General features: G+C 42.6%; 1 protein-coding gene across 2 annotated transcripts in view; it reads left to right on the plus strand.

The window, feature by feature from the left end:
- The window catches only part of RUNDC3B (RUN domain containing 3B), a 150,661-nt gene that overhangs the window by 98,841 nt on the left and 24,351 nt on the right, over positions 1-27,469 (plus strand). For both annotated transcript variants that reach the window (XM_069729460.1, XM_069729459.1), the window contains exon 8: positions 4,524-4,681. In XM_069729460.1, coding sequence (XP_069585561.1) covers positions 4,524-4,681 — 158 coding nt within the window. The remainder of the gene's footprint in view (positions 1-4,523; positions 4,682-27,469) is intronic.

Below are 27,469 nucleotides of genomic sequence, written 5' to 3' on the forward strand. Positions count from 1 at the left end.
TTTCCTCTGTTTTCTGTGTTGTTCCAATGTACATAAAGGAAATGAACATCTGTATAACAAAACATGTGTAATTGTAATAATTATCAGGGAGAAATACTTTATTTTTTTGGGACAATTTCAAAGGTGCCAACACTTTCGTCCATGACTGTACATCATATAGGAGACACTGGGGCTGCAGTACATATATCATATTGGAGACACTGGGGCTGGACAATGTACATCACAAAGGATACATGGGGACTGGAGCACAGAGTGCTCAAACGCTGGCCAGCGTCAGGCGTAATCCTCCATTGCATGCGCCGTTGTATTCAGCAGCGAGCGCTCTATGGTCATAGTGTGAGGACATATTACATATCTAGTGCCTGGCAAAATGGGGCTGCTGACCCAAGCACTGAGGCCCATGGTTGTCTGCCTGGCGTCCTGGGGAAATTGACATTGCAGGCCATAAACTGCTCATGAGCCAGAGGTTCCTCTCCCCTGCCATAGACCATGAATGGAGCTGTGGTGCACACGTGCTGCTCCCCCTTTTCTGACATGAGGGATTCCGGAGCCCTGTCCTCAGATAGGTGTGTGGATCGCTAGATGATAAATATTAAGAATAAGTCTGTATTATGTTGCAGCTAATAGGAAAGCGCTCGCCGTGTATTAGGCTGTGTGTACACAAGAGTCTTTGTGCTGAGCTTTTCAGAGAAGAATCTGAGCAGAAACTCCATTTTGAAATTTGGACAAGAGTTTCCTCTCAGTTTCGGCTCCAAAATCTGCTAAAAAAAACCCTCAGTTTACACATATCCTTATTTTGGAACAACATTTGCTTTAAAGCGGTTGTCCGATCTTCTGACAAAAGTCTGCAGTCACTCTATGTGACTGCAGACTTCGGAATCCTTACAGCGTGCGTGCCACACGCTGTCAGGATTCTCCAGTACTGCCAGCGAGAGTGGCGACAGTTATTTGATTTTCACACTTCCGGCCACATTCCAACTAGACTTGTTCAGCCTTACTCAATTCTTTTGTATATTGAGCAAAGCTGTGCACGTCTGCAATAGGAAAATCGCATACTTGTGATCACATGACCGCTCGCTCCCACTGGCAATACCGGAGAATCTTGACAGTGTGTAAGGTTGAAGAAGTCTGTAGTCACATATAATGACTGCAGACTTTCATCAGACTGGACAACCCCTTTAAGTTGAATATTCATCCTTGAATCTCATTGTGGTTTTTTTAACTACTTGTAATTAAAATCCTAACTGTACCAAGTCGTGACTTTTTATTTTTATGTAGAGCTCCATACCACCAGCCACTCTGACACTGGCCAATCAGTGCTGACTGTATCGTTCTCCTTCGACTAGGAGAATAACGCCCAGTTGTCAATTTATTCTTACATTTCTAGAAGGAATAACAGAGGAAAGACCCAATGTAAAGTTCCAAAATAAAAGGTGCCCTAGAATTGTTCTCATCAGGAGAGATGAGCGCTCCCCTTCAACTCCTCCGTGAAAACCTCTAACCTCTGTAAAGAGATATTAGTAAATTATTTTGGGCAGAATATGGATTAAATTGGGTGCCCACTTTAAATGTATACTCCTGCTGTAGCAGAAGTGTAGGAGGCAGAATAGACTTCAGTGACTTTCTGCTGGGAGCTTTTCTTCGGGATGTAATTAGTATTCTAATTGTGATGTTTCAAGTGGATACTTCAAAAGAGCTTTTTCCTGTTCTTGTGTTGCGCCGCTGAGTTCATGAGGAGATGAGGCGCGGATTCTGAGCTCCTTCTGTACAAGTTTTATTCTAGAATATCGGAACCTAATTACAGAGGAAACCTTTCGTGTCTGTTCATTGCTGCTGCTGATTTTCCCGGGTAAGAGTGTTTGCTTGTAACTTGAGACTCCCCGATGCATTGGGATCATGTCACACCTTGTCCACACCTGCTCTCGCGCAATGCCGCACGGTTGTAGCACAGGTTCTTATTTAGCTTCGCTTTTGTTATTTCCATACTTTGGGGACCTATTGAATTTACTTATGAACTTAGGTTTATTCTCCTTTTCCAATCTGTAAGTACCACTTTAAAGGGAATCCGACAGCAGAAAACGACTGTTCAAACCAAGCACAGCTGCTCCGTGCACCTTTGGTGTGGTCGAGCAATTCAGTGCACATTCCCGCCTACTTGTTTTCCATCCATCTCTGGACCCCTCTTTCTTGATTTACATCTCTGGCTGTATCAGAACCAAAGAAGGACGGATATATGAAAAAACAAGAAGCTGAAAAAGTGCACTGAACTGGTCGGCCACACCAAGGGTGCTTGGTCTGAACAGTCATTTTCTGCTGAATTACTTTTTCAATTTGTAAATGCCAATCTGTACAGTGGGGCAAATAAGTGTTTGATCCCTCGCTGATTTTGTAAGTCTGCCCACTGACAAATACATGAACAGTCTATAATTTTAAGGGTAGGCTAATTTTAACATTGAGAGATAGAATATCAAAAATAGAATTCAGAAAATCACATTGTGTAAATTATATAAATTTATTTGCATTTTGCAGTAGGAAATAAATATTTGATCCCTCTGGCAAACAAGACTTAATACCTGGTGGCAAAACCCTTGTTGGCAAGCACAGCAGTCAGACGTTTTTTGTAGTTGATGATGAGGATGGCGCACATGTCAGGAGCAATTTTGTTCCGCTCCACTTTGCAGATCATCTCTAAATCATTAAGATTTTGAGGCTGTCGCTTGGCAACTCGGAGCATCAACTCCCTCCATAAATTTTCTATGGGATTAAGGTCTGGAGACTGGCTAGGCCACTCTATGACCTTAATGTGCTTCTTTTTGAGCCACTCCTTTGTTGCCTTGCCTGTATGTTTTGGGTCATTGTCTTGCTTGAAGACCCAGCCACGATCCATTTGTAATGTCCTGATTGAGAGAAGGAGGCTGTCACTCAGGATTTTACGGTATTCCTATGCCCTTGGCAGAGAAACACCCCCAAAATATAATGTTTCCCCCTCCATGCTTGACAGTAGGGATGGTGTTGTTTGGGTCATAGGCAGCATTTTTCTTCCTACAAACACAACGAGTTGAGTTAATGCCAAAGACCTCAATTTTTGCTCATCTGACCACAGCACCTTCTCCCAGTCACTCACAGAATCGTCCAGGTGTTCATTGGCAAACTTCAGACGGGCCGCACATGTGCCTTCTTGAGCAGAGGGACCTTGTGGGCACTGCAGGATTTTAAACCTTCATGGTGTAATGTGTTACCAATGGTTTTCTTGGTGACTGTGGTCCCAGCTGCCTTGAGATCATTAACAAGTTTCCCCCCTGTAGTTTTGGGCTGATCTCTCACCTTCCTCATGATCAAGAATACCCCATGAGGTGAGATTTTGCATGGTGCCCCAGATCGATGTTGACTGACAGCCAATTTCTATTTCTTCCATTTTCTTACTATTGCACCAACAGTTGTCTCCTCCTCGCCCAGCATCTTACTTATGGTGGTGTTGCCAATTCCAGCTTTGTGCAGGTCTATGATCTTGTCCCTGACATCCTTATAAAGCTCTTTGGTCTTGCCCATGTTGTAGAGGTTAGAGTCTAACTGATTAATTGAGTCTGTGGACAGGAGTCTTATAAAGATGACTATGTAAGGCAGCTGTCTTTAATACAGGTAACGAGTCGATTAGGAGAATCTAACTGGTCTGTAGGAGCCAGAACTCTTAATGGTTGGTAGGGGATCAAATACTTATTTCTCACTGCAAAATGCAAATAAATTTATATAATTTATACAATGTGATTTTCTGGACTTTATTTTTGATATTCTATCTCTCAATGTTAAAAATTAACCAACCCAACCCTAATGCTGTAGATAAGCCCCTGATGGCGGTGGCCGCAGCTTATATGTGAAAAATTAGGTGACAGATTCCCTTTAAAATTATAGACTGTTCAGGTCTTTGTCAGTGGGGAAACTTACAAAATCAGCAAGGGATCAAATACTTATTTCCCCCACTGTTGATACCACTTTAAACAGAGTCTATCATAAGAAAATGACTGTTCAGACCAAGCACAGCTGCTCCATGCACCCTTGGTGTGGCCGAGCAGTCCAGTTTGTTTTTACGCTATTGGTTTATATATATGATGAAGCTATGAAGGGATCACTACACTATCTATGAGGAGTTCTATCAGAAAAAAAAGGATAAAGTGGCTAAAAAACCTCTCATGAGGTGGTTATCTAGTTGCTCGGTGAGCTCAGTGATTGGCTGCAGCACTGTCTCTGTAAAGAATAACAGATACCAGGAGCAGCACTGGACCTGGGCAGGATGAGTAAAGGACAGGGATTTTTTGTGTGATTTTTGTCGTTTTAATGAACTGCAGCAGGGGGAGAGGGGTTTCTGAACTGAGAAAACCCCTTTAACAAAAGTGCAGCACTGTGTATGATCCAGAGATGGTACAGCCACCAATCTGATATTGATGGTCCATGGTCTAATCTCGAAAAAAAATGTACAAAGAAGGCTTGAAATAATTTGTTTAATCCCTGCATTGTTCTGATTTCAGGGTTACCTTGAAGAGTTGGTCCGTCTGAGGGAAGTTCAGCTCTCAGATTCTGGGACTCAGAACAAATTGTTACTTCAGAGGATTAAAGATATAGAACTAAACCATAAACTGGAGAAGGAGCAGCTGGAGTACATCATTGTGGAGCTCCAGGACCAACTGTGAGTATCCGAAAAAAATGTCTTAAAGGGAATCTGTCATCAGGTTTTGGCCACCTAATATGAGAACCACATAATGTAGAGAAATAGACCCTGATTCCAGCAATGATTCACTTAATGAGCTGCTTGCTTTAGTTTTTATAAAATCACTGTTTTATCAGCAGGAGATTATCTCTAGAGGACTAGTAAACCTGCTGCCAGGTAGTCCAGCCTCGCCCCCAACACTGATTGGCAGCTTTCTGTTTGCACTGTGCACAAATGTGCCAATCAGTGATGTGGGCGGGGTTATACATAGTTCAGCATTTAGAGAACTGTTAGATCTGCAGCAGATAAAACAGGGATTTTAGCAAAACTGCAGCAAGCAGCCCGGTAAGTGACACATTACTGGAATCGGGGTCTGTGCTCCTACATCATGCTCTTCTCAGATAGGGTAGCAAAAACCTGCTGACATATTCTGTTTAAGAAAAAATTACCCATGGAGAAGCCATCCTGATAAAAAAAAAAAGCCATAGTTGCCTGCAGAATCGGCCCTCTGCTCCACAGCTGCTGCTACTGGAACTAATGATATCACAACCACCAAAAAGTTGACCACTGAGGCCACGGATCGGCCGTGCTGTAGGCGGAGGGGGGGGGGAACTTATCCTTTTATCAGGACGACATTAAATTGGTAACTTTTAACAAAGAGCTCAAATCCCCTTTAATCTTTATTCAGTTGTTTTTCTCAGTCCCGTAGACTGTGAATGGTGGGCTCCACTGCTGTATTCAAACTGGGGGCACAGGACCCCCCATTCTCGTGACAGTTCGGACCCCCAGCGATCAGGCACTTGTATCCTATTCCACTAGGAAAACAGAATTGTTGATAAATGTATTATCTGACACCTGGGACCCCCAGCAAATCCTGAAAATGTTCACTACCTTGCCATTCAGATGCGGCACAGGACCCCCGCTCTCATAGATCGGTGGGGGGCCCATTTGTTTTAGCTCACGTCAATATCTAGAACGGAACAACATCTCAGCGGTGGGAAGCAGTTTTGCTGTCCTTGGTTTTCAAGCCGCTGTGCGTAACAAGAACATTTATTTTCAGTAACAGCAAGCAGAGATCTTACAAATGGTGAGAAATTGAAGGGCGGAGTATACTATGATTGGGGCTGATCTGCATGCCGCGAGAATTGGGGCGGGCAGTCATGTAACTGCAAGTATGTGATTTTCATACTTTCCGCGACATTCCAACTAGACGTGTCATGCCTTGCTTAGTGCAAGCGTACATGTCTAGTCGGCACGTGACCGGATGTATGCAAATCTCATACGTGCGCTCATGCGCCAGCCACCCTGCCAGTTTAGGGGGTATCCTGACTTCCAGTATTTGGAGTATAGCTAGCTTAGTTAGTATAACCTGGAAAACCCTTTTAACTGCGTAAAGGGAAGCAGGGCAGATCTGTAACAGAAAACCTCAATACTTAGAAATGTATATTATCAAATTAAACCGGTTTTTCATCCGTTTTCAATGGACCAGTAGTAAAGGGGTTGACAAAAAACAAAAAAGAAAGAGGTGTTGCCAGTACAAAGACCTAATGCCGCAGTGGCGGCGCACCAAGACCGGGCGGGATGTCATCGCCTCAGTACCAGTTTCACTGGAGTGGCGGGGATTTTTTGGGGGCCTAAAAAGCATTGAATGTGGTTATAGGTAAATAGAAAGTATAATGTATAACCTTGCACACAAAAAAGTGACGTTGTCTATGTTCCCGGAGACTTTCCCGTGCTTGGTATGCAGCCGGTATGCGGTCTACGACTCTCCCGATGGCTGCAGCCCATCTTTTATGGCCTCATCTTGTGTTTGTGGACTTATGAATTGGGCCGGTTATTGTTATTTCTTTTGTCTAGGATGTGGGAGTATTTTTCTGCTTAGTAATTATCTATCAAAAGTCAATTTCCTTTCTACCTCTCGTAAAACGATGTTTCATCTTCGCAATTGGCCTTGAGGGATGAATGAGCACCGCCGCGTTATCATCCAAACCCGCTCCGGATGAAGAGAACTGTGCGTAATGTTAGATATATAATCGACTTTATCTACCATGAAATAAATGTACATCCAAGTCCTCGTCTCGGTGTCGCACACAGTGCGGGTGACCACCACAAATGAGAGAGATCGCTCATCTCGCCATAGGTGCCGAAGGCATACAAATCGGTATGGTTCCAAAATGTATGCCCCTCTCTCATATTGCATCTCGGTGCCCGTGAAGTTAGTAGAGCTGAGTTGTAATACCACATGCGACCTGGGCACAGATGTGGCGCTGATTTTGGGTATAGGCAGCCATGTTTTTCTAATGTTGTTCAATTCTTTTAAAAGGGGTACTCCACGCTCTTATTAAAGTCCATATAGGGGGGAGTATAGCCGCCAGATCGGAAGTAGTGACGCCACGACCACCAGTGACCTGACCACAAAAACCACTAATAGTTGGGTCAGGTGGATGGGAAGTCATTGCTTCCGTTCTAATGGAGACTGTTGGGTCGCAAGCCTTAGAGCAGAGAGGTGGATTTTGGTGCTAGGTATGGCTGCTTTTTTTTATTTTGAAAGGATGGCTTCTTTTAAAAATTGGGTTTGTGCTGTGATAATCATTTGCAGTCGGGTTAATGTAAGGCTCTGTACACACAGGTGTTAGTCCGGTTTCTATTGAAAGTCATTACGCAACAGATCCATTATAATGGACCTGGTTTTGGTAAAATTGGGAGCCATGACACTAGAGAAAGTCGAGCCTAAACCTGATGTTACAAGTGTATTGTAATGTGGGTCATCCCGAAATCCCACAAAGTATATAGCTCTGTCCTCATCAGGTTAGAGCCACCCGCCCTTGGTTGGGAGTATTACCAGACGTTGGACGTTGCCCAAAGAATCCAAAATGCATACCTTTAAGGTGTATATTTTTTTAATGCCTCTACTTGGTTAACTACACTCAACTTTTCTTTAAAAATAGAAGCTTCGCCAATGTATAATCCTCTGTCTGAGACCAAACTGCAGTTTTTGATCCCCTCGTGGTGAATGGAGCTCTATGAATACGGTAGTGGTTCCCGACATGAACCCCAAATGTAGTGCTGAAGGTGATGTCCACAGACTCAAAGTGGATTTCTGATTTCTTTTATACCCTTGGTCTAACATCAGGGGATGACATCAAATACAAGTAACAGGGCACATATACAGCAAATATAACCCTTAAGATGGTGATAGACACTTCCATTCTGAGGCCCCATAGGTTCACAAGCTGGTGAATGCCCAACTTCACTCCTTTTATTTTGCCTTTTACAATGGACTTACTCTAAAGTCTGAACTTTTTAAAGGGATTTTTGGGGGGAGTGATATGCTAATTTAAAAGGAGTCTGTCAGCAGGTTTTTGCTATGTCATCTGAGATGACCATGATGTAGGGCCTAAGACTCTGATGTGTCACTTACTGGACTGTGTGCTTTTGTTTCAAGAAAATCAGTGTTTTATCAGCAGGTGATTATCACTACTTGACTATTTGGTTCCTGCCTCCTAGTCTAATCACGCCTCCACAGATTGTACACAGGAAGCTGCCAATCAGTGGTGCGGGCGGGGTTATACAGGGCTCAGCATTCAGAGCTCTGCTAGATCTGCAGCAGAGAAAACTTTGATTCATTCACAACTGCTGCAGCCAGTAAATGAAGTAAAACATCTCTGAAATCAGGGTCTCCCCATGTCATGCTACTGTCAGATTACATATCAAAAGCTTGCTGACGGATTCCCTTTTATGTATAGAATGCAGTTGTACTTACTGGTAGAGTGTTTTTTTCACTCAGGGATGATGGGAGGAATGCAGAAAATGGAGAGTAGTTGGTAAGGTAGCAGATTTTCTCACAAAGAGGCAACATGGCGGTACTTTCATACAGTAGTCTCCCTAACCTGGAACAAACTACGCTGACCTCAGCTTTGTATTTTGTTCCTCTGTGGGTATCTCAATAGGGTAGCGCCCGATATATAGCAAGCACTCCTCACCCCCACTACATTCTAGCTAAGATGCAGACTTTTTTCTGTTGGTCTTTTGCAGCTTTCTTCAGTCAGCCACCTTTTATAGTCTTTGTTTCCAGGGGTGTGGGCGCACATTGTCATGCCGATCCCATGTTAACACTCTGACGCGGCCATGTCCCCAACAACTTGGCGCAACCATCACTCTTAATTAGAAGCACCTTAGACCTCCTACCGGAAACCAGTGCAATCTTGCCAGACCAGGAATTTTCTTTCGGTTGCATCTCCTATTCGATGTTCTTCACATGGTGGCACATCTGTCCTATTTCAGTCTCGGCAGCTTCACATCACATAGCCGTAATAAATCAACATAATATATACATCGACCTATAATAAGGGAATACAAAACATAAAATTACACAATATAACATTTGCAAAGATGTGGCATATGCAGAATAAATAAAATGCCAGGTGCTGTCTCCTTCTGGAAGGAGGTGGTGGACTCATTTTGAACCTTCTTACAACCACCTAGTGATCTACTCTCCCACTTAGGATGAATATTCCTGTATGTAAGAAGTATTTGAAGATGAAGATTCCGGGCCAATAAAACACTTAACCTTTCATTCTGAAAGTTCCACATAGAAATGTTTCCGACAGCACTTTATCTTTTCAGTGCCACTGATTGATTCAATGTATTTTTATTTTCTAATGTCTGAGTCATCCAGGTCTAAGAAGCATTTCCATTGTATGAATGGACTTTATTCTCAGTGGTTGAAGTGCGGCATTCGGGAAATGGTTGTTGCCAATGGATTTTATTTAAGATTTGAGAAAACGTTTTTTTGAAGCCCTACTTATAGAAGTTACGTAGCATGCTGAGTGTAATCCAGGCCAGATTTACCAATAGACTTAGTAGGCCTGTCACTATAGACAGTCCTGTGGGAAAGGAACCAGCTGAAGCAAAAAGTGTCTCACCCGGTGAAGTAGATTCTCAGGTGAGCAGCACGGACTAATTGTGTTGGTGCAGCAGAATGACCAAGTTGGGATAACAGAGGTGGTTGTTCCTGGATGGCCAATAGAAAAGCTGAGTTGGAACCTCGGGAGCCGATGTAGCTGATAAGAAGCAGCAGTAATAGGTGTAGTACAATTGTAGTCCACAAGAGGACAGAAAAGACCTACAGGGTGTGAAACCAAGGTAGCCTAGCTGAGCCACACAGAAGGCTCAGAGATAGGTCTCTTCCTATGATATAGTGGAGTTGCACAGGAGGTTCAGAGGTAGACTTAGCAGTGTAGTAGAGCTCAGTTTGCAGGAGAGTCCAATATTAGCTAGCATACACAGCGATGTATCAGAGTTACCCAGTGATGTGAGCAGGACTAGCAGAGCTGGATTTGCAGGAGAGTCCAATATTACAGAGCAAACACAGTGATGTATCAGTTAACCAGTGATGTGAGCAGGACTAGCAGAGCTGGATTTGCAGGAGAGTCCAATATTACAGAGCAAACACAGTGATGTATCAGTTACCCAGTGATGTGAGCAGGACTAGCAGAGCTGGATTTGCAGGAGAGTCCAATATTACAGAGCAGACACAGTGATGTATCAGTGACCCAGTGATGTGAGCAGGACTAGCAGAGCTGGATTTGCAGGAGAGTCCAATATCACAGAGCATACACAGCGATGTATCAGAGTTACCCAGTGATGTGAGCAGGACTAGCAGAGCTGGATTTGCAGGAGAGTCCAATATTACAGAGCAAAGACAGTGATGTATCAGTTACCCACTGATGTGAGCAGGACTAGCAGTGCTGGATTTGTAGGAGAGTCCAATATTACAGAGCATAAACAGTGATGTATCAGAATTACCCAGTGATGTGAGCAGGACTAGCAGAGCTGGATTTGCAGGAGAGTCCAATATTACAGAGCATAAACAGTGATTCATCAGAGTTACCCAGTGATGTGAGCAGGACTAGCAGAGCTGGATTTGCTTTAAGGTTCAAGTGTCGGAGCAGGCACAATGATGTAACATAGCCACCCAATGATGTGAACAATGGTAGAAGAGCTGAGTTTGTCACGAGGTTCAAAATGTCAGAGCAGTCGCAGCAGTGTGTAGAGGTTTGTGTGCCAACGACCTGAATTGTCAGCTCCTGATCATCTGAGCCTGGCAAAATGGCAACCAACAACCAGACATAAACGAGCATAGTAGGACCAAAAACACTCAGTTTAAAAAAAATCACAGTAATCCGCAAGTGCTAGTAAAAAGATGTTAAAAACAGGGTATTTGGTTGATACGTTTTTTGCAAAAAATGTATACTAAGCTGCTCCACCAAACGTCACAGTATACCCATATCAGAGCAACCAGACATGTAGAAGAGCAGAGGAACCTGGCCAAAGAGAATGGGCTCTGAATCCAGGACATGTGAGTAACAGAAACACTTAGCTCTGAGTGTTATTATTTTTAGAACAAGTTGGCCTCTGTATTAGGATCAGTAAGGTGTGGACAACCCCTTCAAGTCCTGTAGGACAACATCAATTGAGGGACTAATTGGAATATACAGTGAATAATTTGACTTTTTGAGAAACACATCACAATATTATTTTCTTATGCTTCACTTTCATACACAGTCCACACTTCAATAGCATTGGGGTTTTTCAAAATAGCGCCAAAATTTTGGAGTTAGGTAATTTTAAATACATCTTTACACCACCAGTAGGGAGCGCTTACTGCATACTGTGTTATTATTGAGTTCAATGTGTAAGCTGTATACAGTAAGCTCTTGAGCGCCCTCTAGTGGTAGTAGAATATTATCAAATCCTTGGGAAAATTATCTATCACCAGGGGGGATTTCTAATAGTCTTAGTAAATTTACCCTTATGTCACTGGCGGAGTTTTGTAGCTCTGTCACAGAATCCTACAGCTTCATCCACTTAAAAGATCCAATACTGACCTTAACTTTAATGCCTTGTGTTACTACTTCTCTAGCATTTAAAAAAAAAAAAAGTTTTATTCCGTGCATGTGAGCTATCTCACCAAGACCTTAGGCCAATGAATCATCTCTCATTTCATAGACTCACGCTGAGCAATTGTCTGTGCCAGAGCACGATATTTTCCTTTTTCTATGAGAAAATTATAAAGAGGCATAATTATGATAATCAACAACCGGATGGAAAGTCTCATGACTGTGAGCATCTAATTATCAGAAGTGCTTAATAACGGCTTCTATCTAGCCCAATGAAGAATTTGGCCTGCAATAACATATAGCGTTACCTTTGAACATCTTTTTACATCTACGATGCCAATTCCAAAAAAGTTGGGACACTGTGTAAAAGTAAAATAAACAATGCAATGAGTTGGAAATTTCTTATTCTATTCATCACAGAACATACAATGAGAAGTTGAATGTTGGACATTTTTCCATTTAATTAAAAGAAAAAAACTTATTTAGAAGTTCATGGTAGCAACAAATTTCAAAAAAGTTGGGATTGGGCCAAGTCTTTATCTAGAACTTGAGATTGTGATTTCGTCCAAGGAATGGGGCGCAAAGGAGTTCAGATATTACGTAATGTTTTTGGACTTATATTCTCCTGAAGTGTTGTCTCCGTTTAAATGATAGCGAGATGAGTAATATAACCTAAATTCTTCTAAGATGTCCGAGGGGCAGTGGACTAAACCCTTGGATGGAGAATTAATGGACATAATATGTGAAAAGAAGAGTCGGGGGTGAAGTGAAGGGAGAGCCACTTATTACCATATTCAAAATAATCTTTATGGATCTTATCACATATACATCAATATTATTTATCTAATATTTGGAGAATTTGTGTTTCTGATATTGCAGCTTTGGTGATTTTAGAGGGTTTAGTTTTATTTAAGATCTCCAGAGAGGCTAGGGAAGTCAAAAGCACTGTAAGGGTTTCTGTCATGGCTTTACTACAACAGAGAAGTGTCAGAAGACCAAAGCGTGTGATTTGTCCTACTCCTGCACTGTTTGCAAGCACTTCACCTCCATATTAAACAGTGCAGGGGTTAATCTGCTTATTTGAAAGCTTCTGGATGCTTTCCTGCATTAAGGCTCTCAGCTGTTCACTGTTAGCCACTCCCCTCTCCTATATAATCTGGTCCCTGGCTACCACTCATTGTCAGAGCCAGCTCATTCTGCATGGTTAATAGATGGTGGTTGGAGGCTGTTGTTTGAGAAGGCATTTGGTGGATTCATCTGAGACTGTTGCCAGACTGTTCTAGCTTTTTTTTTTTACTTGCGAACTGACGAAAAGGGAACAGACTACCTACCCATAGAAGAGTCAGTTGTGGGATTCAAGGGAATATTGATGATACAGGACCTCCCTGCAAACTCGTCCAGAGTCTGTAGCACGTTCACACCGAATGTCCCCTGATCTGAATTAGGAAAGTAATTGTTAGCAAAGACAAAGGTTTTATTAACCGTAAATATCTTGAGAAAGATGAATCTGCATTCAGTGTCTATCTTAGAGTCTAAAATCTGGATATTTAAAGGGAACCTGTCACCCCCAAAATCGAAGATGAGCTAAGCCCACAAACATCAGGGGCTTATCTACAGCATTCTGTAATGCTGTAGATAAGCCCCCGATGTATTCTTACTCATGAACATGGTTGAGTTGAATTGGGAAATTTAGAGCTGTCATAGGTGTAACAAATCCTTGGTCTTTCAGGAGCTCGTCAGGCGTGCGTCTTTTCCCGCCATTAGTAAGCCACACCCTCCAGCTAGATCCATTATTAGTTTTGGCCCAGAGAAGATAACAGCCTTTCTGGATTCTTTTGATATTCAGCTTCTTGTTTGCATGCTTGCATTTGTGGATTGCATGACAATGATTTCTGAAAATATTCTTGAGCTTATGCAGTGATCAAACCATGCCTGTTTTTAATGCAGTGCCACCTTACGGTTCATAGAGCCTCCAGTGTTGACCTCTGGTCTTGTCCCTTGTGCACAAGGATTTCTCCATAATTTCTGAATCTTTTGATGGTATTATGTATTGTAGATGGTGGATATTCAAAGTTTTTGCAATTTTATGTTGAGAAATATTTTTGATGAAATTGTTTCACAATTTTTAGATGCAGATGTTCACATATCAGTGACCTCTGACCATCTTTGCTTCTGAGAGACTGTGCTTCTCCAACGTGCTTTTTTTATCCACTCTCTTGAATTAGTTAATGATTGACCCCCAGCTGTTTTTCATTAGTACCACTTATTTTTCCAGCCTTTTGTTAACCCTGTCTCAACATGTTTTGCTGCCATCAATTTCTAAATTACTTTTTTCAACTGAAATGGAAAAAATGTCCAACTTTCACCTTCTGATCTGTGTCCTATGTTGTGACTAAAAATGGCTATAAGAGCATTCAAAATCATTGCATTCTTGTTTTCATAATATTTTACAAAGCCTCCCTACTTTTTGGGAATTGCAAATATATCACTTTACTTATCCTGTTCTGATCCTGACTTACATCCTGTATACTCTAGAGTAGTATTCACTATTCTGCTGGTGGAGTCACTGTGTTCATACTCCAGAATTGCAATCCGTATTCTCGAATGCATTACATTACTTGCACTCCTTCACCGGTTTTCCAGACACAGAGGCGTAGCTATTCATGGGGCTTGTCCTGTAACGTAGCCCAAACACCTAAAGTGGTCTAAGCCACAGAACCCGACACAGTCTCTGAAGTGATCACAGTGGTGTATCAAGCACTGCAGTCCCTTCTTTGTGCACATTCATGTAGTTTTCAGAGGGAAGACCCCCACTGATCATACCTTCATAAACTAACCCAGTGACATGCTGCCAGTGGAGGCAGAGCATGCAGTTGCATATATGGGGCCTGTTGTCAAACACCCTTGCCCCCACCCATTTTCACTATATGAAGTTTGGAGAAATTTGAAGCAGGCATATGTGCTGATCCTGCCCCCTACCTGACAGGTGCAGGCTATTTAACACTGCAGACACCCACGAATTGCATTTAGCTCTCATGACAGCAGTTTAACTCCTAGATGCTGTGGGGAACATCCATGTTGTTGCATAGTTTGGTCACAGAAGAAACTTGTGAGAGTAGATTATATGGGGTAATTCAACTTTTATCTACACAGAACATGAGGTACATGCATCAGCTTCTTAATACAGCATAACAGGAAGTCTAAAGGACCTTTTACCAGAGAGAAGGTGAAACCAAAGTACAACAAGTATATGCATTACATTCAACTAAGCATATAACAGTAACAACATCGCCATCTACTGTCAAAGTGTAAACTCCTCCTGCACACAAATAAGTGTATCTGTTGCATATCTGCCAACACCCTTTCTCAACAGTAAGGACTTATTCAGTTAAGCCTAATTTCTTCAACAGTCTCTGATGTCTTTCAGCATTCAATGCCTTTATGAAAATATCTGCTATCAGTGCAGTCTTTCTTTAAATGTCCCTTTTTCTTACATCTGAAACATTCTCTTGTCTCTGTATTATGGGGCTTCTTGTCTGTCGCTTTAAGAGCATTTTCACTATCCCTTTCAGTGGAATCGTTTGCTCTTTCCTTCTATGATATTCCTCTATAAGTGTGGTCTTTACAAACTCTAGTGTAATGCCTGCTTCAGGTCTTGTCTCTAGTGCATTTATTGCATTTATCAGAGCAGTGTATGAATCTGGTAAACTGCACAATAATATTGCTGCTATATGGCTTTCCTTAAAGGGAACCTGTCACCCCGTTTTTTCAGATTGAGATATAAATACTGTTAAATAGGGCCTGCACTGTGCGTTACTATAGTGTATGTAGTGTACCCTGATTCCCCACCTACGCTGCGCAATACATTACCAAAGTCGCCGTTTTCACCTGTCAATCAGGCTGGTCTGGTCAGGTGGGCGTGTTCACAGCGCTGTTTCTTCCTCAACTTTACGTTGGTGGCGTAGTGGTGTCCGCACGTTGAGGTGACTAATCCACTGTGGGCACGTGAACAAGGAGCGCGCGATCTGCGCTATCACCCCCTGTCATCGGTGGGGGCGGCCATCTTCCTGGGGCCGCGCGTGCGCAGATGGAGTGCTCTGCTGCACGGGGCTTCAGGAAAATGGCCGCGGGATGCCGCGCGTGCGCACAAGAGATCGCGGCGGCCATTTTCCCAAAGCCGAGTTTGCATCTCGGCTTTGGGAAAATGGCCGCCGCGATCTCTTGTGCGCACGCGCGGCATCCCGCGGCCATTTTCCTGAAGCCCCGTGCAGCAGAGCACTACATCTGCGCACGCGCGGCCCCAGGAAGATGGCCGCCCCCACCGATGACAGGGGGTGATAGCGCAGATCGCGCGCTCCTTGTTCACGTGCCCACAGTGGATTAGTCACCTCAACGTGCGGACACCACTACGCCACCAACGTAAAGCTGAGGAAGAAACAGCGCTGTGAACACGCCCACCTGACCAGACAAGCCTGATTGACAGGTGAAAACGGCGACTTTGGTAATGTATTGCGCAGCGTAGGTGGGGAATCAGGGTACACTACATACACTATAGTAACGCACAGCGCAGGCCCTATTTAACAGTATTTATATCTCAATCTGAAAAAACTGGGTGACAGGTTCCCTTTAATATCTTCACCAACTGTTCTCAGCTGTGTTACCACCTCCATCATGGAGTTTGTGCTCCTGCATATCTTTCCTTGCACTTAATCTCATCTTGTAAAGTTGTTTGAGCAGGAATAGTTTGATTTAAGCTGGATCTTTCATGTGGCTTTCACAATGCTTCCCACATTCCCTTTGCTGTATTCTCATTCTTTATGAGGATTAACTGATCATCCCCCACTAATAAGCTGACAGTAGCTCTTGCTTGTCTGTTTTTCTTATCCCATGTCTGATTATTATCATTGGGTCTGTCTGTAGTGATTACTCCCATAAATCATTTTTAGACAATAACATCTCTACTTTGAATTTCCATAACTGATAGTTCTCATTGTTCAGCTTAGCTACTGTGGGTCTCGGCTCTGAAGTGCTGCTCATTTTTAACTTAGGCCTCTTTCACACTTCAGTTGTTTGGCGTCAGTCTAAAACCGCCATTTTCCTCAAATAACGGATCCGTCAATTTTTTTTGACGGATCCGTTATTTTCCCATAGACTTGCATTAGCGACGGATTGTGACGGATGGTCGTCCGTTCCATCCGCCATGCGACGTATCCGTCGAAATTTGGCGGACGTTTTCTGGACATAGACGGACATTGAAATGTTTTTTGTCAACGCCGAAATGGCGGATCGCGACAGATCCGTCGCGTCCGCCATTCCATAGAATGGGCGACGGATCCGTCGCAACCGTCATTTCGGCGGATCCGTCGCCCCAATCCGTTTTTTCAATTGCGCATGCTCCAAAAAGTAGATACTTTTCCCAGAAAACCCCCAAGTAACGGATCCGTCAAAAAAATGGATCCGTTAGAACCGTTTTCTCAACAATTGTGACGGATCCGTCAATCCGTCACTCTGTCGGTTGTGACTGACGCCAAACAACTGAAGTGTGAAAGAAGCCTTACTTGTCTTACTTTTTGTTGGAGAGAATTGCTCTGAAGTATTCTTTTGCATTCACCAAGTCCTTTTTGTCTTCTATGCTGGGCCCATAACCTGTTGCGTAGTTTGGTCACAGAAGAAACTTGTGAGAGTAGATTATATGGGGTAATTCAACTTTTATCTACACAGAACATAAGGTACATGCATCAGCTTCTTAATACAGCATAACAGAAATTCTAAAAGACCTTTTACCAGAGAGAAAGTCAAACCAAAGTATAACAAGTATATGCATTACAATCAACTTGGCATATAACAGTAACAACATCGCCATCTCCTGTCAGAAAAGTGTAAACTCCTCCTGCACACAAATAAGTCTGTATCTGTTGCATGTCTGCCAACACATGTAAATGGTTAGGTAGAGATCACTCCAGTCTCACCCTCATATGACCCTCATCATGTGATCGTGTGAATCCGATGGATTATCATGTCAGCTAGGGCCCGATTCGGACCTTTGCTATGTGTCCACAGGACTTCTATATACACCCTATCCTTGGTTGTGGTTGTGACAGAATATCACCTTTTGTATTTTAGCTTTATGATTTCAGCTATTGAGAAAAAGCTGTGTCGCCAGCTCAGACTGAACTTCCTGAAGCTCTAGGGAAATAATAAGGCTGTCGTACTGCCTCTTTGAGAAATGAGGCCACTTATCGGCAAGAGAGGAGTTTGTCTACTTCTTCAACTCTCTTCACCTCAGTAAATTAAAACTCTAAATTTCAGCTTCTGTTGCCGTGAACTAAAGGAGTTTCTCAGTCGTGAAGTATCTAGGAGTTGTCAAAGCCCTTCAAGACGAGAGGTGGAAAGTTGGAGAGTAGCGATCCTGACAGGAACATCAGCCTCTTGTGATGAGTAGAAAATGCTAATTACTATCGTCTCCTAAAACCATTAGCGTTCTGTCTATAGACATCAAAGAGATGACTAACAATTCCCTCTTGTTAAAATATTGAGCAGAATAACTCTGCTGCTGAAAAATAATTCAACGGTTCTATATTCTGAATGACCGGGAAAAGATCTCTGGCTATTACAGGTTACATGCCTTGTTGATAATTGGCTTTCCTATTTCTTATTAAAGGGGAACGCAACCTTAGGCCTTCCTCACACGTCCTGGGGATTCCTGTACTGGAAAAAACAGTACTGGTGAAATCAGTGTGACATCCGTGTGCTGTCCGTGTCCATGTGCTGTCAGTGCGACATGTATGGAATTAAATGCAGCATAGAAATTAAAGAGTTTTATGTATTAACCCCTTTCTGACATTGGGCATAATAGTACGCCCACGTCGGAATCCCTCTCTTTGATGTGGTCTTTGGCGCTGAGCCACATCTTTCCCAGCATGTCAGCTGTTTTGAACAGCTGACATGTGGCTCTAACAGCCATGGGTGGAATCTCGATCCACCCGCGACTGTGAACCTATTTAATGCCGCTGTCAATCTCTGTTAGCTACATTTAACTCTTGCTTCCTGTACGCATGCCATAAATCCTGCCCATCGGTGACACAGTCACATGATCGCGGATCACTGATGAGTTGGCATGTCAACCAGAGATCTGCAACAGATCTTTGATTGTCATAACCAGATTGCTATGAGTGCTGCCCAGTGCTCGGCCCTCATAGCAAGTGAGCATTTCTGCTATATACAGGCAACCTGATCATCGCCTGTATGTAGCAGAACCGATCAGACAACTGCAGTTTCTGTTCTCCCATGGAGACTATTGAAGCATGCAAAAAGAAAACAAATGTTTTTAAAAATATTAAAAAAATAAAGATATAGAAAAATTAAAATCACCCCCCTTTCGTCCCATTCAAAATAAAACAATAAAAAAAATTCAAACATACACATATTTGGTATCACCGTGTTCAGAATCGCCCGATTCAATATAAAAAAAAAGAAGTAAACTGATCAGTAAACGACGTAACGAGAAAAATAATTGAAACACCAGAATTACATTTTTTTTGTCGTAATAAAATGCAATAACTGGCAATCAAAAGATCGTATCTACACCATCATGGTATCAATAAAAACGTCATCTCGGCGCTCACCCAGACACCAAATCGCAAAAAATGGAGACACTACAGGTCTCGGAAAATGGCACCATTTTTTTAAATTTTTTTTTTACTAAAGTTTGGATTATTTAAGTAAAAAAGAACCTAGACATGTTTGGTGTCTATGAATTCAAAATGACCTGGAGAATCATAGTGGCAGGTCCGTTTTAGCATTTAGTGAGCATGGTAAAAAAAAAAAAGCAACTGTGGAATTGCACTATTTTTGCAATTTTCCAGTACCCGATATGTTAAAACCAATGGTGTCTTTCAAAAGAACAACTTGTCCTGCGGAGCACGCATTTTGTCCATGCTGTGTTAAACCTGAAGACGTCCTTTTTTTTTTTTTTTCACAAGGACACACTGTCCATGTGAAAATCCTGACATGTGCGTACCACCATTTAAATACAATGGGTGTGTGCATGTCCATATTTGCGATCCTTAAAAAACAGACCATGTGACGACACAGCATTTAATCTTAATTATCCAAATGTCTTGTTAAGTAGGCCAGGAGACATACGCTGTTATCTTTATGTTGACTGTTGAATTTATGTGTTTGTCTTTGGTAAAGAAACACAGACTATTGTTCATGTGAGCCTAGATATTGACTTTTGAGTTGATGTTTGTTGTAACTTAGGCTGGTTTCACATTTGCGTTTAAAAACGCAGCGTTTTAAACGCAAACGCATTTGGTGAAAAAATTCATGTAAACGTGTTTAAACGCTGCGTTTTTTAGACGCATGCGTTTTTGCATGTTTTAATACAAACGCGGCGGTTTGACGCATTTACATGCGTTTTTTCCTGCGTTTGCATTTTTGAAACGCATGATGAGAAGTGTGTGACAGCTGCCAATCATCAAAATCAACAAGAACCCACTATGGGCAGCACGGTGGCGCAGTGGTTAGCACAGCAGCCTTGCAGCGCTGGGGTCCTGGGTTCTAATCCCACCCAGGACAACATCTGCAAAGAGTTTGTATGTTCTCTCCGTGTTTGCGTGGGTTTCCTCCGGGCACTCCGGTTTCCTCCCACATTTCAAAGACATACTGATAGGGATTCTAGATTGTGAGCCCCATCGGGGACAGTGATGATAATGTGTGCAACCTGTAAAGCGCTGCGGAATATGTTAGCGCTATATAAAAAATAAAAAGAAAGAAGAATAAAAAGATATAAACAGAAATAGCTAGGGTTAGGGTTAGGATCCCTAGTAACCCTAGGGACCCTAACCCTAAGGGATCCTAACCCTAAGGGATCCTAACCCTAAGGGATCCTAACCCTAAGGGACCCTAACCCTAAGGGATCCTAACCCTAAGGGACCCTTAGGGTTAGGATCCCTTAGGGTTAGGGTTGGGGGTTGGCTTATCAGTGTGTATTCTTGTGTTTTTCTATTAAAAAGCATGCATTTAAAAACGCATGCAAATGCATGTGCTTAAAAACGCATGCGTTTACATAGACAGCAATAGGTTTTTTTGCCGCAAAAAAAGCCGCTAGAAATTACTACATGTTGCATTTCTGCAACAAAACGCATGCATAGAAAAGACGCATGTGGCGGCAAAACGCATGCAAAAAAACGCATGCGTTTTTCATGTTAAGTATAGGGAAAAAAACGCATGCGTTTTTTTGCGCTAAAACGCAGCGGCAAAAAACGCAAATGTGAAACCAGCCTTATTGTCTGTTATCCTCTATGGAGGTGAGGGACATTGGGTAACCTAATAATACATGTTTGTTAATATGTTGATTACACATTGGTACTACGCTAGCTAGGTTGTTGACCTGCAAAACCGAGAAGAACGAACTATGCAGATTGATTAAATACTTGAACGATGAGAGTTAAACTCATCCCACCTATCTCCTGACCGATGGATGATGATCTGAGCCACATATGTGGGTATAAAAAGGGATTTCTATCGTTATGCAAGAAGAATCAAGTAACTTGCCAGAACAACAGCCAGGACACCATGACTCCATTAGAGAACACTCTACCAGGACAACATGGCTCCATCAAGAGTTACACAGATTTGACATTCTACAGGATCTTATGTGACCATGGCCCCAGCTGCAAGAATACAGATCTGTTCCATAAACCATTACTGAACACATTGATACGTTTGGGGAAGCCAGGATTGGGATCCACCGGTCACATGGCTCCATGGAGACATTCGGAGAAGCTATGAGTCTCCGGTCACCTGGCCATGTACCTCAATGGACTGTCAGCTTCCTAAGCTAGTACCTCCTCTCTGTGGATGCCTTCCAAAAGCAGGGTGTCACAGGTGAGGTGGTCAGTTCTGGAAGCCACAAAGTTGCAGCTTCTCTAATCCCAGCAAGTCAGCGGAAAGATGAGAATCTGTAATTTTCACCATCTTGGGTATTTTGCTGGGATGTTCTATATGTTATTGTCTGTTTGGTGGTTCGATAAAGTATTGCACACCATTTTACTCTCACCCTGTGTTGTCTGAGTACTATTATGCCCATGGAAAAAGGAGAGCGGAAATTTAGTGGAATGAACCCCGGTCAATGCGTTGTCAGTCCAGCGAACTAGAGCACCCACTGACCCCCCAGTGTCTCCACATTTTAGTGGCAGCGGTGGGATACTACTCAGTTGGGGACTGGTGTTCGTAGACATTGTACAAGGACTCCACAACCAGGGAGGCATATAGGCAGACCCAGCAAACCATAGGTAAGGCACACAGCAGGTTTTGGACACCACCATGTCCAACCCCACCAGCTTTGCCTTGGGAAGAGGACCAGAGTGAATGTATAACCACAAGAAGAAATGGCAGCTACAGGAGCTGTGCCAGCTTCTACAGATTGAATACCAGCCCGCCAACACTTGGTTGGATTTGATCCAGGAACCATGGGATGTGGAGGACGCCATGTGTGGACACAATGGATATGAGTTGGTTCTCGTCAATTACTTGTGGAGATTATTCGCAAGAAAGACATGGAATATGCTTTGAGGAAACTGGATGATACAAAGCTTCGTTCTCATGAAGGTGAGACCTCTTACATTCGTGTCTGTGCTTAAAGACATGCGGATGGACTGTCCCCGATAAGTGGAGAAGGATTATTGGACGCCTATCACATCTGGCTAATTAAGATGAGGAAGCAATGTGACGAAACAACATTAAATCTTAATTATCCAGATGTATATTTTCAATAGGCCAGGAGACATACACTATTATCTTTATGTTGACTTTTGAATTTGCGTTTTTCTTTGCTTGTTCTAGAAACACACTATTGTTTGTATGAGTCTGGATATTGACTTTTGAGTTGTTTGTTGTAACTTATTGTCTGTTCTCGCTGGAGGACAGGGACATGGGGTAATTGAACAACAGATCTTTGTTTAAAATGTTGATTACACATTGCACCAGGCTAGCTAGTTTGTTGACCTGCAAAACAGAGAAAGACGAATTATACAGATTGATTACTCAAACAGTGAGAGTTAAACTCATCCCACCTCCTCCCTGACTTGTGGATTATGATCTGAGCCACAGGTGTGGGGTATAAAAAGGGATTTTTATTGTTCTGCAAGAAGAATCAAGTGACTTGCCAGAACAACAGCTAGGACACCATGATTGCATAAAGGAACACTCAACCAGGACAACATGGCTGCATCAAAACCACACAGATTTGACATTCTACAGGATGTCCGCTTAGGGGACGATGGCCCCAGCTGAAAGAATAGATCTGCTCCATTGAACATAACTGAACAAATGGATATGTTTAGGGAATCCAGGATTTTAACCCAACGGTCACCTGAGTCCCATGGATACGTTTGAGGAAGCCAGGATTGGGACCTATCGGTCACCTGGCTCCATGAAGACTTTTGAAGACGCCAGGTTGGACCCTCCGGGTACCTGGCCACATACCTCTATGGACTATGAGCTTCCTAAGTTTGTCGTTACATCCTCTCTGTGTGTGCCGACCAAAAGCGGGTTGCCACAGGTGGGGTAATGGGTCCTGGAAGCCCTGAAGTTGCAGCTAATCAAATCCTGGCGAGTTAACGGAAGGGTGAGACCCTGTCATTTGCGCCATCTTGGTTATTTTGCTGGGACTGTGCTATGTGTTATTTTCCTGTTTTGTGGTTCAGTAAAGTATTGCCACACTGTTTTACTCTTACCCTGTGTTGTCTGAGTAGTATTATGCCTACTGAAAAAAGGAGAGCTGGTATTCAGTGGGATGAGCAGTGGTCCAAGCTGTCTCGGGCCAGTGGATTAGAGCACTCGCTGACACACCCCCCCCCCCGTATCTCCACAGACCGCATACAGACATAAAAAAATGGATGTGTGAAGGGGGCCTTAGACTCCTCAGAACATGAACTTGGTTCCGATCATGAGTTTATTTTTAATTTATTTTTTTGGGTTAGTCAGAATTCTATCTCAAGAAAACAACTAATTACAAGTCCAGGAAGTCCAGGTCGAAGCTCATCGGGTGAAATGCGCGTCGAAGTGCTTGGCAGCATAGCAGCAGGATCTACCCACCCTCTAGAGACCAGCCATGGCTACAGGTACAGCAGGATTATATATTTATGTTTACCTCCCTTTTTACCTGCTATGCTAGTGGTTCAAACCAGTCAGTCATTCTGGTGTGTATTATAGCCTATATTACCCTGGCTTTCCTATATCACGTTTGAACCTTAAGTCTTTTTTTTACTTAATTAATCATGGCTGCTTTTACACATGGTATCCCTGATAGGGGCTGTTTATATTGGGATATCTATCTGTGGTGCGGATTTTTACCCTGCATTTTGCTGCCTGGCACTATTTCCTTCTTCTGTTTCTTTGTTTGTTTTTGGTTTTTTTCTCACAGAGTTACTATTAATGTGATGTGATTATTATTATGATATTTAATAAAATTTGTTACATTTGCAAATTCTGGTGCTCTGCTTCCATTTTGGTACAGTGGGGCAAAAAAGTATTTAGTCAGTCAGCAATAGTGCAAGTTCCACCACTTAAAAAGATGAGAGGCGTCTGTAATTTACATCATAGGTAGACCTCAACTATGGGAGACAAACTGAGAAAAAAAAATCCAGAAAATCACATTGTCTGTTTTTTTAACAATTTATTTGCATATTATGGTGGAAAATAAGTATTTGGTCAGAAACAAAATTTCATCTCAATACTTTGTAATATATCCTTTGTTGGCAATGACAGAGGTCAAACGTTTTCTGTAAGTCTTCACAAGGTTGCCACACACTGTTGTTGGTATGTTGGCCCATTCCTCCATGCAGATCTCCTCTAGAGCAGTGATGTTTTTGGCTTTTCGCTTGGCAACACGGACTTTCAACTCCCTCCAAAGGTTTTCTATAGGGTTGAGATCTGGAGACTGGCTAGGCCACTCCAGGACCTTGAAATGCTTCTTACGAAGCCACTCCTTTGTTGCCCTGGCGGTGTGCTTTGGATCATTGTCATGTTGATAGACCCAGCCACGTTTCATCTTCAATGCCCTTGCTGATGGAAGGAGGTTTTCACTCAAAATCTCACGATACATGGCCCCATTCATTCTTTCATGTACCCGGATCAGTCGTCCTGGCCCCTTTGCAGAGAAACAGCCCCAAAGCATGATGTTTCCACCACCATGCTTTACAGTAGGTATGGTGTTTGATGGATGCAACTCAGTATTCTTTTTCCTTCAAACACGACAAGTTGTGTTTCTACCATACAGTTCCAGTTTGATTTCATCAGACCATAGGACATTCTCCCAAAACTCCTCTGGATCATCCAAATGCTCTCTAGCAAACTTCAGACGGGCCCGGACATGTACTGGCTTAAGCAGTGGGACACGTCTGGCACTGCAGGATCTGAGTCCATGGTGGCATAGTGTGTTACTTATGGTAGGCCTTGCTACATTGGTCCCAGCTCTCTGCAGTTCATTCACTAGGTCCCCCCGCGTGGTTCTGGGATTTTTGCTCACCGTTCTTGTGATCAATCTGACCCCATGGGGTGGGATTTTGCGTGGAGCCCCAGATCGAGGGAGATTATCAGTTGTCTTGTATGTCTTCCATTTTCTAATTATTGCTCCCACTGTTGATTTCTTCACTCCAAGCTGGTTGGCTATTGCAGATTCAGTCTTCCCAGCCTGGTGCAGGGCTACAATTTTGTTTCTGGTGTCCTTTGACAGCTCTTTGGTCTTCACCATAGTGGAGTTTGGAGTCAGACTGTTTGAGGGTGTGCACAGGTGTCTTTTTATACTGATAACAAGTTTAAACAGGTGCCATTACTACAGGTAATGAGTGGAGGAAAGAGGAGACTCTTAAAGAAGAAGTTACAGGTCTGTGAGAGCCAGAAATCTTGATTGTTTGTTTCTGACCAAATACTTATTTTCCACTATAATATGCAAATAAATTGTTAAAAAAACAGACAATGTGATTTTCTGGATTTTTTTTCTCAGTTTGTCTCCCATAGTTGAGGTCCACCTATGATGTAAATTACAGACGCCTCTCATCTTTTTAAGTGGTGGAACTTGCACTATTGCTGACTGACTAAATACTTTTTTGCCCCACTGTATATAGTCCTTAGAACTCTATTTCTTTGGGTATTTTGAGGATGATTACCATCCCAGACAGGGTTATAATGAGGACACCTATAATAATACAGTAACTAACACAGGATAGACCAATCACATTAAATGTTGTCACAGCTCACCTCCTCCTCTTGTACAATGATTGATACCATCTCCATATACAGTAAATTCACAGGATCCACCATTCATAGTGTTGTCTCAGTCCCCCTCCTGTACAATGACTGATAACACCTCAATATACAGTAGATACCACGGGATCCACCGTTCACAATAGGTGATGTCACAGCTCACCTCCTCCTCCTGTACAATGACAGATAACACCTCTATATACAGTAGAAAACACAGGATCCACCATACACAATAGATGTCACAGCTCACCTCCTCCTCCTGTACAATGACTGATAACACCTCTATATACAGTAGATAGCACAGGATGCACCAATCACAATAGGTGATATCACAACTCACCTCCTCCTCCTGTACAATGACTGATAACACCTCTATATACAGTAGATAACACAGGATCCACCATTCACAATAGGTGATGTCACAGCTCACCTCCTCCTCCTCCTGTACAAGGACTGATAACACCTCTATATAGGGTAGATTACACTGGATCCACCATTCACAATAGGCGATGTCACAGCTCACCACCTCCTCCTTCCTTCACTATGACCTTTACTTAGATTAGAGCATGCTTGGATAATGCTTCTATACAAACAAGTAGAGTCTGGTTAGGTCTATTGCTGCTAATGTCCATGTGAAGACAGTATATTTAATGATCAGTACAAAGTTCTCCTAAGTACCACTCAGCAAGCCAGAGAACATATTAACTCTCCGGTTCAGCTGGATCATTGGCTTAATCGAGTGAATCATATTGATAGGAAAAATGTATCCCAAGTTTCAATTGGAAAATTCTTTTTTTTTTCTTTTAACATATATTTAAAACGTCAGCTGACACAATGGTAAAACACATTGTTGATATTTTTCGACCATTCAATCTAAGCCTGGGTTGACATCACGTTTTGCCTTTCCATCAGTGGCTCCTCCGGGGATATATGTCTGCAGCCCTGAAAATCTGGATTCAGATGTGTGCGTTGACAGAGCTACTGTCTGTACTGATGCAGATTGTCACTGTGTATTGTCTCATCCATCATTTTCCTCCGCCTATTCGAGGTGTGCACCTAAACCTCATTGCCCATGTCAATGAATGAATACACCCAAATCCTTTTTCCAGGGCTTCAGACGTACGCCCCGACAGAGCCACTGACGTGTCGGTAAAATGAAATATGATCATAGTCTTAATTTTAGCATGAGTTTTTAAAGGTGGTCAATCACAGAAGTGTTGTTGACCTGTTTATCCACAAACATGAAAACCTAATATCTCTAAACATTCTGCAAGATGTAGGAATTGGCCCTCCTGCATTCAGAATCTTGGCTCTGTTACTCCTATATGTGCCGCTATTTTTCCCCATATATAGTGATTAATAGTTCCTGGATCTTGTCTCTTACATTGCCAAGGCTGTTTTTGTTCTCCCATTTGTGCATCTTATGTAATACTGAATATCAGGTTTGCAAACAAATCACATCCTTTTCTCCATCTGAAGAGTGCCATCTGTTTCCTTATGTTCCCTTGTGATTTCATCATCGGTTTCTGAAATGACTAAACCTCAGTGTATTTATTATGTTGAGTGCCGTATATACATTATAAGGTAGAAGTTG

This window comes from Ranitomeya imitator, chromosome 6 (genome assembly GCF_032444005.1).
Source record: "Ranitomeya imitator isolate aRanImi1 chromosome 6, aRanImi1.pri, whole genome shotgun sequence".
Lineage (NCBI taxonomy): Eukaryota > Metazoa > Chordata > Amphibia > Anura > Dendrobatidae > Ranitomeya > Ranitomeya imitator.